The sequence below is a fragment of the Mustela erminea genome, chromosome X (assembly GCF_009829155.1).
Source record: "Mustela erminea isolate mMusErm1 chromosome X, mMusErm1.Pri, whole genome shotgun sequence".
Classification (NCBI taxonomy): Eukaryota; Metazoa; Chordata; class Mammalia; order Carnivora; family Mustelidae; genus Mustela; species Mustela erminea.
The window spans coordinates 73,564,353-73,580,611 of NC_045635.1; the positions used below are offsets into that span (position 1 = coordinate 73,564,353).

The window sequence follows — 16,259 nt, forward strand, 5'->3', positions numbered from 1 at the left end:
CACAGGTAACATCTTAATCAAAAGAAGCTGAGAGCTTTTCCTCTAATATTAGGAACAAAAAAGGATGTCTAATCTTCTCATTTTTATCAAGTGAGTACTGAAAATCCTAGCCACAATAATGAGACAAGAAAAAAGAAATAGATATACAAATAGTTAAGGAAGAAGCAAAAGTTTCATTATTTGCAGATGACATGATACTATACACAAAAACCTTAAAATTCCACCAAAAATTACTAGAAGTAATAAATTAGTTCAGTAAATTTTCAGACTAAAAAATAAAATCCAGAAATCTGTAGCATTTCTTTACACAAATAACAAAGAAGCAGGAAGAAATTTTATGAAAAATTCATTTACAGTTTCCCCAAGTAGATGTTTTATTAGGAATAAATTTAACCAAAGAGATAAAAGACCTATATCCTGAAAACCACAAAACACTAAGGAAATAAACTGAAGATGACACAAACAATTGGAAAGATATTCCATTCACATGGATTGGAAGAACCAATGTTGTTAAAATGTCCATGCTACACAAAGCAATCTAGAGATTCAATGAACTCTCTACCAAAATATCAACAGCACTTTTCACAAACTGAAACAAATAATACTAAAATATTTGTGGCACCACAAAAGAAAAAGCAATCATGAGACAAAGAACACAAAGCTGGGGGTATCACAATTCTGGGTTTCAAGATACATTACAAAGCTGTAGTAATCAAAACAGAATGATACTGGAACAAAAATAGATTTGTAGATCAAAGGAACAAACAGAAAAACTAGAAATAAATCCCTTATTATATGGTCAATTTATCTATGCCAAAGAAGGCAATAATGTACAATGAGGAAGAGAGCCTCTTCAATAAATGGTGCTGGGAAAACTGGACAGCTACATATATAAAATGAAATTGCACCACTTCCTAACACCAAAATCAAACTCAAAAGGGATTAAAGAACTAAATTTGAGACTTGGAACTACAGAAATCTTTGAAGAGAACACAGGTAGTAATTTCTTTGCCATAAGTTGTGACAACATTTTTCTAGGTATGTCTCATAAGGCAAGGGGAATTTTAAAAAATAAATGATTGAGATTGCATCAAAATAAAAATCTTTTTCATAGCAAAGGAAAACCTCAACAGGACAAAAGACAGCCTACTGAATGGAAGAATATATTTAGAAATGATATGCCCCATAAGGTATAAATATCCAAAATATTTAAAGAATTTATACTTAGCTTAGAAAGTGATGGCAAACTAGGAGGATCTTCTTTTCACCACATACTGTAAACACGACTATATAACTACCAAATCATCCTAAATACTCCAGAAATCACCTTAAAGCTGACAGAAAAAAAAAACCCTCCGTAACAAGAAAGAAGAGGTCACATCAAAGAAGGTAAGAAGTGCAAATATGAGGGTTATTGAAGAACCAGATCACAGCTGCTGCAAAGGTGAGGGAGTCATGGTCCTGGAGAAGGGCAGAAGAGAGTGGAGCAAATGGGATCACACAAGGAAAATATTTCCCCATAGCCACTGGTTTGGGAGAAAAAAAAAAAAAAAGAAAAAGAAAGAGTGACTGAATTTTGCGAGTTCTTGCAACCAGCAGGACCTAAAGCCTGGAGCTTGAAAGTTCAGGGGCTGTGCCTGGGATAGAACCTGGAGATCAATGCTTTGTTCCTGGAGAGAAGGCAAGAAAATGACCCAGGGCCAGGCAGCATGGAGTGATCTGAAGAGCATCTGGGGCACATAGTAAAGAGATTAGTCACTGTTCTCTGAGCAGTTTCCTAATTGGCAGCATTCACTGAGATACCTCTCTGAGAATGAAGGAGCTGACTGGCCCCATTTCCCTCCCAAGTTTTTCAGCATAAACAGGGAGCAGTGTAGTGCTAACACTGGATACCTAACTTGCTTACACCAAGCCTCTCTCATGTGCTCTGTTGGATATGCCCTACTAAGTCACACTTGCTTCATTCAAGCTCAGAGGACTCCTTCGGCCAAAGACCAGCACAAATTATAGCCCCCACCACTTTACCCTACCAGAGAGTTTTACAGTGGCTCAGTTCTAATAAAGGTAGTGTTAAGTCTCATTTCAGAAGCCAACCAGAACACACCTAATTAAAACCAACCATATTCAAATGAGAGACAAAACACTGCCTACAGCAGGCAAGAAAAATCTCTGCAGATGAATGGCCTTAAGGAAAGAGCAGCCAGTGGCAGAGCACATGTAGCACACACCAACGACACTCCTGGATATACCTAGGCCCTTCACACAACACCACATTTTCTGCATAAGGTCATTACTTTCAGAAGCAGGAGACATAACTTCATTTTCTAGCACAGAAGAAGGCAGAGTCGTAAATATTTCCTGGACAGAAGAATAAAAGGACAAGATAAAGCCACAGCCTAAAATATAAGTGAAAAAAAGTATATATAATTAACATGCCTGAAGGAAAACTTAAAGCAACAATGATAAGGAACTCACTGAGGTTGAGAAAAAGTAGAAGATATCAGTGAGACTCTACCACAGAGAAAGAAGAGTTAAAAAGAATAAATCAGAGATGAAGAGTCTAATAAATCATATTAGAAACATTCTTAATGCAATGAACAGCTGATCAGAAGAAGCAGGGGAACAAATTAATTACCTGGAAGAAAAAGTAATAGAAAGCAATTAAACTGAACAAGAAGAGAAAAAGAATTACGCAAAATGAGAATGGACTTAGGGAAACCAGTGACTCTATCAAATGCAATAGCATTCATATTATAGGAGTCCAAGAAGAAGAAGAGGACAGAAAGTGGGCAGAAAATGTATTTAAGGGTGCCTAGGTGGCTCAATTGGTTAAGTCTTTGGCTTCAGTTCAGGTCATGATTCCAGGGTCCTGAGATTAAGCCCGGCCTCAGGCTCTCTCTTCCTTTGCCTGCCTCTCCCTCTGCCTGCTGCTCCCCCTGTTTGTGTTCTCTCTGCCAAATAAATAAATAAAATCTTCTAAAAAATTTGAAGAACTAATAGCTGACCACTTCTCTAATCTGGGGAAGGAAAGAGATACCCAGATCCCATAGGAACACAGAACTTCCATCAAAATCATCAATAGCAGGCCAACACCAAGTCATCTGTAATTAAATTAGGAAAATATAGTGATTTTTTAAAAAAGTACCTTAAATGCAGCAAAACAAAATAGTCCTTAACTTACAAGGGAAGACCCATAAAGCTAGCAGGAGATTTCCCAACAGAAACTTTGCAAGCCAGAAGGGAATAATATGATATATTCAAACTGCTGAAGGTAGGGTTAAAGAGGTAGTTTCCAGATGGAGGCATGAATAAGAGTAAGCTAAGGTGAATTCAAATTGTAGAGTGCTGCAATTAGTCCAGTAAGGCTAGAGTAGAGCATACATAGAAAAATATCCTGAGATAACAAAGCTAGAAATGTAACTTCAAATGGAACTGAAGAGTTTGTATTTTATTTTGGAGATATTAAATAGCCACTAAAGTCCTAAAATTGGAGTAGAAAGGCAAATTATATGGCTTAGGAGAACCAACCAGAAAGACAGCATACAAAACAAGTATTACAGGATTGGTACCTGACTAGAAATGGGAAAATGTTATAGAGGTCAACATGACTTGGAAATCAAATGACTGTGGGATTTTAGGAGTATTAGACTATTACTGAAGTTTGTAGCCTTAATAGCTAGGAAGAGGTGGTGTTATTCACTTACATAAGAGTTATAAGAGTTGCTGGAATACCAAGATGCTTGAGAAATAATGCTTTATAGTAGCTAGCACGATGACCTTGCGGTTAACAGGAAAGCAATGACCCATTTTGGTGATTTAAAAAAATAATTTAATTCCCATACTTTTAAAAGTCTATACATTTCTTGCTCCATATAAATGTTAGGATTATTTGTTCCATTATTTGGAAAAAAAGATGGTATTTTGATAGGGATTGCATAAAATGTATAGATTGCTTTAGGTTGCATAGACATTTCCACAATATTTCTTCTTCCAATCCATGAACATGGAATGCTTTTCCATTTCTTTGTGTCTCATTTTTTTTTTCCATGAGTACTTTATAGTTTTCTAAATACAGATTATTTGCTTCTTTGGTTGGGTTTATTCCTAGGTATCTTATGGCTTTGGGTGCAATTGTAAATGGGATCAACTCCTTGATTTCTCTTTCTGTTGGTGTATAGAAATGCAGCTGATTTCTGCACATTGATTTTATATCCTGACATTTTACTGAATTCCTGTATGAGTTCTAGCAGTTTTGGACTGGAGTCTTTAGGGTTTTCCACATAAAGTATCATGCAAAGAGTGAGATTTTGATTTCTTCTTTGCTGATTCAAATGCCTCTTATTTCTTTGTGTTGTTTGATTGTTGAGGCTAGGAATTCTAATATTATGTTCACTAGCAGTGGTGATAGTGGACAGTCTTGGCATGTTCCTGACCTTAGGGGGAAATCTCTCAGTTTTTCCACATTGAGAATGATATTTGCTATGGGTTTTTCATAGATGGCTTTTGTGCTTTGGGGTATGTACCCTCTATCCCTACACTGTGAAATTTGATAAAGAAAACCAAAGTTGGCAGCATCAAAATTCCAGACTTCAAGCTCTACTACAAAGCTGCAATCATCAAGACAGTACAGTACCAGCACAAAGGAAGACACATAGATCAATGGAACAGAGTAGAGAGCCCAGAAATGGACCCCCAACACTATGGTCAATTAATCCTTGACAAAGCAAGAAAGAATGTCCAATGGAGAAAGGACAGTCTCTTCAACAAATAGTGTTGGAAATATTGGTCAGCTGCATGCAGAATAATGAAACTGAACCATTTTCTTACACAACACACAAAAATAGACTCAAAATGGATGAAACAGGGCTCCTGGGTGGCTCAGTGGGTTAAGCCGCTGCCTTCGGCTCAGGTCATGATCTCAGAGTCCTGGGATTGAGTCCCGCATTGGGCTCTCTGCTCAGCAGGGAGCCTGCTTCCTCCTCTCTCTCTCTCTCTGCCTGCCTCTGCCTACTTGTGATCTCTCTCTGTCAAATAAATAAATAAAATCTTTAAAAAAAATGGATGAAACACTTCAATGTGAGACAGGAATACATCAAAATCCTTGAGCAGAATATAGGCAACAACTTCTTTGATCACAGCTATGGCAACTTCTTCATAAAAACATCATCAAAGTCAAGGGAAGCAAGGGCAAAAATGAACTATTGGGACTTAACCAAGATAAAAAGTTTTGGCACAGCAAAGGAAACAGTCAACAAAGTCAAAAGACCATGAACAGAATGGGACATTACATTTGCAAATGACATATCAGATAAAAGGCTAGCATCCAAAATCTATAAAGAACTTATCAAGCTCAACACCCAAAAAACAAATAATCCAATCAAGAAATGGGTAGAAGACATGAACAGACATTTCTGCAAAGAAGACATCCAAATGGTCAACAGACACATGAAAAAGTGCTCAACATCACTCAGCATGAGGGAAATACAAATCAAAAACAGTGAGATACCACCTCACACCAGTAAGAATGACTGAAATTAACAAGTCAGAAAATGACAGATGTTGGTGAGGGCGTGGAGAAAGAGGAACCCACCTACACTTTTGGTGAGAATGCAAGCTGGTACAGCCCACTCTGGATAGAAGTATGGATGTTCCTCAAAAAGTTGAAAATAGATCTACCCTATGACCCAGCAATCACACTATCGGGTATTTACCCTAAAGATACAAATGTAGTGATCTGAAAGGGCATGTGCACCCAAATTTTTATAGCAGCAATGTTCACAATAGCCAAACTATGGAAAGAACCTAGATATCAATTTGCAGATGAATGAATAAAGAATATATATGTATATGTATATATGTATACATATGTGTGCATACACACACCAAATCTTCTTTATCCATATGTGTGTGTGTGTACATTAATGTACACATGTGTTTAATGTACACACACACACACACACACACACACACACACACACACACACAGGAATACCATGCAGTCATAAAAACCCCCGAAATCTTGCCATTTGCAATTATGTGAATGGAACTAGGGGGTATTATGCTAATCAAAATAAGTCATTCAGAGAAAGACAATTATCATATGATCTCTCTGATATGAGGAATTTGAGAGTCAGGGCAGGAGGTTTTGGGGGTAGGGAGGAAAAAAAATGAAACAAGATAGGACTAAGAAGGGAGACATGCCATAAAAGACTCTTAATCTCAGGAAACAAACTGAGGGCTGCTAGGGCTTGGTGGGGGAGGGGGAGGGTGGCTGGGTTATGGACACTGGGGAGGGTATGTGCTATGGTGAATGGTGTGAATTGTGTAAGATTGATGATTAACAGACCTGTACCCCTGAAACAAATAATTCATTATATGTTAATTTTTAAAAAAGTCTATACATTTCTGGCATGTTACCAAATGAGCCAGATTGTTAGATTGTGCTGTACTTTTAATGGCTCTTAATTTAATGTTTTCAACTTTAGAAAAATGTTTACTTATAATTCAATATTTGCATATGCTTTACATGTGGAGCTCATGTGAGGTCACTCAAACTAGCCAGTGATGTCAATATTAGCTTAGAGTCTAGGGTATTATAATCAATTGAAAATTATTGCAGGTCATGATCTGGAAGTGTAACTTTTAGGTCCTTCATAGTCTTTTGAAATGTTTAATTAATCATATTTTAAACTGTCAACAGGCTGTTAAATTCTCTTTGTAGTCTTTGTTTAGTTTCCATGTAAATTGGACTTTAATTAATCATATGACTTGATATGGCCAGTTGGTGTCTGAATGATGCTGAAAATCTTTGGAGAACTGAGGACAGATTATTACACTGTTAATGGAAGAGTAAATTGAATAGAGGCTTACTTAAGCATTTGTGTGATAAAGGGAGGAACCAATGGCTACTTTTCATTGACAGCTTGATCAATCTTCTACGAAAACTCTGAGTACGCAAAGAAACCTTGAGATCTATAATTATCTTGGATAAATGAGAGCCTTATATAGAAACCTATTTAAATCATTGATTAGTATTATTTTGAACATCAAAAAAGGTTTAGGGAAAAGATAAACAGTGATTAATTTAATATGTGTTATGTAATATCATTATAATAAAAGCATATGCAGAGTATAGTATAAAATGCATATACATCAAAGTAATTTTGGAAGGCTAACTGAAACACTTGTAATTTAAAAGAGCGTGCAGAGGCCATTTTTTAAAAATTTTTTTATTTCTTTTAAGCACAACAGTATTCGTTGGTTTTGCACCACATCCAGTGCTCCATGCAATCTGTGCCCTCCCTAATTCCCACCACCTGGTTCCCCCAACCACCCACCCCATGCCTCTTCAAAACCCTAAGATTGTTTTCAGAGTCCATAGTCTCTCATAGTTCACCTCCCCTTCCAATTTCCCTCATCTCCCTCTCCTCTCCATCTCCCCTTGTCCTCTATTCTATTTGCTATGCTCCACAAATAAGTGAAACCATATGATAATTGACTCTGCTTGACTTACTTCACTCAGCATAATCCCTTCCACTCCCATCCATGTTGCTACAAAAGTTGGGAATTCATCCTTTCTGATGGAGGCATAATACTCCATAGTGTATATGGACCACATCTTCCTTATCCATTCGTCCATTGAAGGGCATCTTGGTTCTTTCCACAGTTTGGCGACCATTGCTGCTATAAACATTGGGGTACATATGGCCCTTCTTTGCACTACATCTGTATCTTTGGGGTAAATACCCAGTAGTGCAGTTGCAGGGTCATAGGGAAGCTCTCTTTGTAATTTCTTGAGGAATCTCCACACTGTTCTCCAAACTGGCTGCACCAACTTGCATTCCCACCAACAGTGTAAGTGGGTTCCCCTTTCTCCACATCCTCCCCAACACATGTTGTTTCCTGTCTTGCTAATTTTGGCCATTCTAACTGGTGTAAGGTCGTATCTCAATGTGGCTTTAATTTGAATTTCCCTGATGGCTAGTGATGATGACCATTTTTCATGTGTCTGATAGCCATTTGTATGTCTTCATTGGAGAAGTGTCTGTTCATATCTTCTGCCCATTTTTTGATATGATTGTCTGTTTTGTGTGTGTTGAGTTTGAGGAGTTCTTTATAGGTCCTGGATATCAACCTTTTGTCTGTACTGTCATTTTCAAATATCTTCTCCCATTCAGTGGGTTGTCATTTTGTTTTCTTAAATGTTTCCTTTCTTGTGCAGAAGCTTTTGATCTTGATGAAGTCCCAAAAGTTCATTTTGCTTTTGTTTCCTTTGCCTTTCGAGACATATCTTGAAAGAAGTTGCTGTGGCTGATATCGAAGAGGTTATTGCCTATGTTCTCCTCTAGGATTCTGATGGATTCCTGTCTCATCTTGAGGTCTTTTATCTATTTTGATTTTATCTTTGTGTGAGGTGTAAGAGAATGGTTGAGTTTCATTCTTCTACATATAGCTGTCCAGTTTTCCAAGCACCATTTATTGAAGAGACTGTCTTTTTTCCACTGCATATTTTTTTCCTGTTTTGTTGAATATTATTTGCCCATAGAGCTGAGGGTCCATAACTGGGCTCTCTACTCTGTACCGCTGGTCTATGTGTCTGTTTTTATGCCAGTACCATGCTGTCTTGGTGATCACAGCTTTGTAGTAAAGCTTGAAATCAGGTAACGTGATGCCCCCAGTTTCATTTTTGCTTTTCAACATTTCCTTAGTGATTCAGGGTCTCTTCTGATTCCATACAAAATTTTTTAAAATTAATTAATTTTTTTCAGCATAACAGTATTCATTGTTTTTGCACCACACCCAGTGCTCCATGCAATCCGTGCCCTCTCTAATACCCATCACTTGGCTCCCCCAACCTCTCACCCCCCACCCCTTCAAAACCCTCAGATTGTTTTTCAGAGTCCATGGTCTCTCATGGTTCACCTCCCTTTCCAATTTCCCTCAACTCCCTTCTCCTCTCCGTCTCCCCTTGTCCTCCATGTTATTTGTTATGCTCCACAAATAAGTGAAACCATATGATAATTGACTCTCTCTGCTTGACTTATTTAACTCAGCATAATCTCTTCCAGTACTGTCCATGTTGCTACAAAAGTTGGGTATTCATCCTTTCTGATGGAGGCATAAAACTCCATAGTGTATGTGGACGACATCTTCCTTATCCATTCGTCCATTGAAGGGCATCTTGGTTCTTTCCACAGTTTGGTGACTGTGGCCATTGCTGCTATGAACATTGGGGTACAGATGACCCTTCTTTTCACTACATCTGTATCTTTGTGGTAGATATCCAGTAGTGCAATTGCAGGGTCATAGAGAAGCTCTATTTTTAACTTCTTGAGGAATCTCCACACTGTTCTCCAAAGTGGCTGCACCAACTTGCATTCCCACCAACAGTGGAAGAGGATTCCCCTTACTCCACATCCTCCCCAACACATGTTGTTTCCTGTCTTGCTAATTTTGGCCATTCTAACTGGTGTAAGGTCATATCTCAATGTGGTTTTAATTTGAATTTCCCTGATGGCTAGTGATGATGACCATTTTTTCATGTGTCTGATAACCATTTGTATGTCTTCATTGGAGAAGTGTCTGTTCATATCTTCTGCCCATTTTTTGATATGATTGTCTGTTTTGTGTGTGTTGAGTTTGAGGAGTTCTTTATAGATCCTGGATATCAACCTTTTGTCTGTACTGTCATTTGCAAATATCTTCTCCCATTCCATGGGTTGCCTCTTTGTTTTCTGGACTCTTTCCTTTGCTGTGCAGAAGCTTTTGATTTTGTTGAAGTCCCAAAAGTCAATGTACAGAAATCAGTCACTTTCTTATGCACTAACAATGAAAACACAGAAATGGAAATTAGAGAATGGATTCCATTTACTATAGCACCAAGATCCATAAGATACCTGGGAATAAACCTTACCAAAGAGGTAAAGGATCTGTACTAGAGGAACTAAAGAACACTCATGAAAGAAATTGAAGAAGACACAAAAAGATGGAAGACTACTCCATGCTCTTGGATCAGAAGAATAAACATTGTTAAAATGTCTATACTGCCTAGAGCAATCTATATTTTTAATGCCATTCTGATCAAAATTCTACTGGTATTTTTCAAAGAGGTGGAGCAAATAATCCAAGAATTTGTATGGAATAAGAAGAGATCCCGAATTGTTAAGGAAATGTTGGAAAACAAAAATAAAACTGGGGGCATCACATTACCTGATTTCAAGCTTTACTACAAAGCTGTGATCACCAAGACAGCATGTTACTGGCATAAAAACAGACACATAGACCAGCAGAACAGCGTAGAGAGCCTAGATATGGACCCTCAACTTTATGGTTAGATAATCTTTGACAAAACAGGGAAAAATATACAGTGGAAAAAAGACAGTCTCTGCAATAAATGGTGCTTGGAAAACTGGACTGCTTTATGTAGCAGAATGATACTCGACCATTCTCTTACACTGCACACAAAGATAAATTCAAAATGGATAAAAGACCTCAACGTGAGACAGGAATCCATCAGAATTCTAGAGGAGAACATAGGCAGTAACCTCTTTGATATCAGCCACAGCAACTTCTTTCAAGATATGTCTCCAATGGCTGTTTTTTTTTTTTTTTAAATCACAAATATTGGTGACTGTTGTGTTCTATATATAGGAATTCATTCAATTGAGATGATCACTTTAGTGTTGCATGAGTTAAGTGTGCTTTATTGTACTGCATACCTTTGATATTTTGTTATTGTTGTTGTTTATGGCATTAATTTAACCATCCTTTTTGAGCCCAGGAGACAGACCTCAAATCAAGTAACAGAATTTTTTTTTCTAGCCTGCTTTTTGTCATAAAATTATGTTTTTTGAGAATTTGTATTACTGTTACTGTTGTTTTGAGGGATGAGATTTAGGTGCACTCTGGAAATACCTCTTATTGATTCATTGTTGTTCACTAGCAGTTTTCTTCGAAGCAAGAAAAAAATGAGGGGATGACAAAGAGGATAAAAGAATATTATTAAGAGTGGATAGTTGTGTGTGAGATCAACATAAACACTGTCCATTGTAAATTTCTATAATCTGTAATAATTTAGGGAAATTATAGGCAAAGATGTTTCAGAACATCTGTTAAAAATTACTGGTTTCTGGGTTTCTGCCCAAATAAAGTGAAGATTATTGTTGAAGCAATAGTTCATTGTGAAGTACTATCATTTACTTATCAGTGTGATCTTAGTATCTATAATGTTAGGATAACCTTTCCTAACCTCTGCTCAAAGATGTGTCCTCATGAATCCGAACCTCATAAGTGTAAGTTGACAACTATTTTAACTTGCTACACTTTTCATAATGACATATCTGCAGCTACCACAAGTGTAATGTGGATAATGCTTCAAAAATATTCATTAAAATTAAAAATATGTAAAAACTATTTCACCTTGCAAAAGAAAACAAACAGAATTCTATACTACTACACAATGATATTGATATTTGTTATTAAACTGAAAATTGGTAGAATATTTTGGTAGAGGAGTTACTCCTTATTGATAAAGGTTTCAAATCAGAGCTACAGCATTCATTTTAGAGATTATAACTAAAAGGGTAGAACATATTCCAAGGGGAACCTGGGTGGCTTAGTCAGTTAAACATCAAACTCTTGGTTTCTGCTCAGGTAATGATCTCAAGGACTTGAGATTGAGCACTGCATTGGGCTCCACACTCAGTGCAGTCTGTTTGAGATTTTCTCTCCCTCGGCTTCTCTCCCCACTCACACACTCTCTCTCTAAAATAAATAAATAAATAAAATCTTCTTTTAAAAAGAACATATTCCAAGTCTTATTAATAATTCTGAAGCCTAGAGAATCTACATCCTGTCTTACCAGCACCACGACTATATTTTCTAAAGAGGGTGTTAAGTTAGAAGCTACTAACACATCAATATATTATAAACATTAAAAAGAAAGCTACTTCTAAACATTAAAAATAAAGCTACTATTAAACAAAATAATATTTGGTTTAAAGATTTTTATTTATTTTTATAAGTAAAACAAATTGTGTCATATAAATATTTTGATGGTGAGAGCAAAAAAAAGGAAGAGATGAAAGTTGATGGATATAGGAATTTTTTTTTAAAGTATAAAGCAACATTAAATCCTAAGTACCATTAATTGCCCAAAGAGATACTAGAATATAATGAAACTTGATTTAAAAGAAAAGCCAACAAGAATGAATTCAGATACTTAAAAAAAAAAATTTCATAGCATCAATTTTGATGTGATTTCCCTTTTCTAAATGTAATAATTTAAAAGGCACTGTCTCTTTTAGGACTGGATCTGCCATTTATGATGATGCCTCATCCCCTACTTCCAGTCAGCTTACCTCCTGCATCAGTTGCCATGGCAATGAATCAGATGAACCATCTCAATACTATTGCCAACATGGCTGCTGCAGCCCAGATTCACAGTCCACTCTCCAGAGCTGGGGCTTCTGTTATAAAGGTAAGAATTATGATTTGGAAGAGGACACAGGTTTTGGTTACATGTAAATTTTTAGGAAATATTAGCAATTCCACTGAATCTTCAGTATAAACACACAGCTCATTGACTCAATTGATTAGCATATAGTATTGATTATATTTCTGACTTGGCCTGCTTAGGTGTTTTGTTGTTTGTTTCTTTTTATTCCATGACTACAGCTCTCACCTTTAATTCTAGCTTCATGTCTTGCAATCACAAACAGAGTGGGTGGGAGGCATAGCAAGACTAATGGCACAGTAGAATAGTGAACAAAAATGATTACCATCGTTAGAGTGAAATAAAGTAAACACTGTGCATTTTTTGATGTTTAGGAGGCAGTTCTGGGGTACTATGTAGGACTTGTAGTCAGAACGACCTAAGTTTCAATTCTGATCCTGCCACTTTATCTCAGCAACCTTGGATATAACATTTAATCTGCATGAAGAGCTTGTTTCCTCAACTGTATACTAAACGTTATAGTAATAATCTATCCCACTTACTTAATAGGCTATCCAGAGATAATTTGAGTAAAATATAGGTTAAATACTGTTAAACATTAAACAAATATTTATGATAATTTACAGAATTATCATTATCAACATTAGAATACTTTTTTCCCCAAACTTTCATGATCATTGGGTAAGGAAACACAAATAATTTTTTATAATCTGTCATGATGTCTTCTATTAGTTTGGCATAGGGCCTCTTGCCCTCTCTCCAAGTATCATGTGAACTTTATTATTTATTTTTCTTTTGGTAAGGAGATAATATAAGTGTATGTAGGATCAAAAGAGTGTAGTTAATAAGAGCAACCCATTAACTTGTAACTTTGTTCTTTTATTTATGAAAGAAATATTATACCCTTGAAATATACATGTTGTATTGGGCAACATGGGATATAGGTAAAGAAGACATAGTTTTTTACTTTCAGTACTCACAAACTAAATGCAACACTAACAACAAGTACCCATTTAACTTGAACTAACAAGATAGACTGTTATGAATGACAAGGAATATCAACAAGTATTATAGGAATTTAGAGGAGGGACTTATTATACCTGGCTTATCAAAAAGAGGGGGAAAGGATCACGAAAGGCATTACATTTGTTGGATTGGAACTGGACCTTGGCAATACTGGTATGATTGTTATAGATGTACATGTAGGAATGTGAAAGAAATGCAGAGGAAATGCAAGATTCTGGATATTTTTGTTTCATTTTAAATTAGCTTCCACTTTTGGGGATTTTTAAAATAGTGAGGAAAATTTATGGTATAAACTTTGTAAGAAATGACAAGAAAATTGATAATTTTTTATTGAACTCCATACTTATTTACATGGCCAAGTAAAAGTATGCTTCTTACAAAGATTGTGGCCCTCAATAGATCAGTCTATCATAGCTAATCCAAATTTTGTTGTTTGAATATTTGATCAGAGGCTAAACCAGGAAACACAGTTATCTTTAAGAAAAAAAAACATATCAACATATTTAAAAGGTGGAATAATTATCCCATGATTTTGAAATCGGGTGACTACTAAGTAAATTTGACCCCACACAAAACTAGAAAACTATTAAGAAACCAAGTATAGTTTAAAGTACTTGCATCGAAATGATGAAAAAGTAATTTTAGTAGAGGCATGTTTCTAGCTTTTCAATAATGCATTTATTCAGTTTTCTTAATTATAACTACTCAGAGTGAACCAGCTACATTTTGGTTGAATGCTTGGGACATTTGGTAGCTTTGCCACGAATTTAGAGTGAAGAGGCTCTTAGGGAGGAGCTCATAACTAGCATTTGATTATTGGTGGTGAAGATGATGGAAATGGAAAGGATAATTATCTTCTTAAATAATCCAAACATTTTAACATATTAAAGCAAGAGAACTATATTTTTGTTTAATGCTAATTTGACTATTTCATATGCAACTTTAGAGTCAGAACTTTTACAACATAAAATCGTGTACTGCTTTTTAAAAAATATTATTAGATAACATGCTTATTTAAGTCTTACCAAATATAAAAGTTGGATCTACTTTCATATAATTATTTTGACCAAAGTCAGTTGAAAACAATACATTTATTTTTAATGCTCTTTGATAAAATTTTTCTATGGATTTATAGAATTAGATTTCTATCAGATGATGCTAGGGAAATGTTTTCTATCAGATGATGCTAGGGAAATAAAAAGTGTTTTCTTTTGTTCTGTTTTTAAGGAGTTGATATCTGTGAATACTGAGAGGCTTTTAATATTGTTGCCATGTTTTGTTTTTTTTTGCAAAAATATTATTACATAATTAACTATTAGTTTTAGAAATAATTCAAAGGAAATTACATAATAAAAGCTTTCTAATTAATTGTCAATTGGATGTTCATATATTGAAATTTCTTTTTTTTTGTCTTTTGCTAATTTATTTCAAACAAAATTTATGATGAAATTCCTTAGATTTGTTAATTTTTTGTTAGGCTTGAAAATATCTGTTTTCTTTTTTCATTTTATTTTCAGCATAACAGTATTCATTATTTTTGCACCACACCCAGTGCTCCATGCAATCTGTGCCCTCTCTAATACCCACCACCTGGTTCCCCCAACCTCCCACACCCCGCCACTTCAAACCCCTCAGATTGTTTTTCAGAGTCCATAGTCTCACATGATTCAGCTCCTTTTCCAATTTCCCCCAAATCCCTTCTCTTCTCTAACTCCCCATGTCCTCCATGCTATTTGTTATGCTCCACAAATAAGTGAAACCATACAATAATTGACTCTCTCTGTTTGACTTACTTCACTCAGCATAATCTCTTCCAGTCCCGTCCATGTTGCTACAAAAGTTGGGTATTCATCCTTTCTGATGGAGGCATAATACTCCATAGTGTATATGGACCACATCTTCCTTATCCATTCATCCATTGAAGGGCATCTTGGTTCTTTCCACAGTTTGGCGACCCCAATATTTATAGCAGCAATGGCCACAGTCACCATATATTAAAATTTCTAATACTCCTTTCAAGAACAGTTATCAATATGATACTAAGCTATAAGGACAGAAGTTTCACACCTCATGTGATGTATATTTTTGCAGAAATTTTTCAGTATGCTTCTTTATGAAGAGCACTTTCCAGTTCCATCTGTTAGAATCCTACAGGTAGTGGGCAAAACTACATATCAAAACTTTTTCATATACTACTACATGGAGGATATGGGGATTATTCAAATAAAAACATGTCTTCTCTATTTATATTTACAGATTTTTTGAAGTTTTTATTTAAATTTCAGTTAGTTAACAGACAATATAGTATTAGTTTCATGTGTACAACATTGAGATTCAGCACTTCCGTAAAACACCCAGTGCTTAACACAGCAAGTGGACTCCTTAATCCCCAACATGTATTTAATTCATCCCTCCACCACTCTCTCCTCTGGTAATCACCAATTTGTTTTCTATTTAAAAGCCTTTTTCTTGGTTTGCCTTACTCTCATTTTTTCCATATGCTTATTTGTATTATTTCTTAAATCACATATATGAGAGAAATCATATGAATTTTGTCTTTCTCCAAAAGACATTTCACTTAATACTCTCTAGCTCCATCCATGTAATTGAAAATGGCAAGATATTATCTTTTTATGGCTGAATAATATATCACGGTGTGTATGTATATATATATATATATTTTCACTTCTTTATCCATTCATCAGTTGATGTATTCTTTCCATAATTTGGCTATTGTAGATAATGTTGCTATAAACACCAGGGTACAAGTATCCCTTTG

The 16,259-nt window shown here is 35.7% G+C and overlaps 1 protein-coding gene across 1 annotated transcript in view; it reads left to right on the forward strand.

Moving 5' to 3' along the window:
- The window catches only part of DACH2 (dachshund family transcription factor 2), an 896,917-nt gene that overhangs the window by 717,234 nt on the left and 163,424 nt on the right, over nt 1–16,259 (forward strand). The window contains exon 6 of the mRNA XM_032330772.1: nt 12,306–12,478. Coding sequence (XP_032186663.1) covers nt 12,306–12,478 — 173 coding nt within the window. The remainder of the gene's footprint in view (nt 1–12,305; nt 12,479–16,259) is intronic.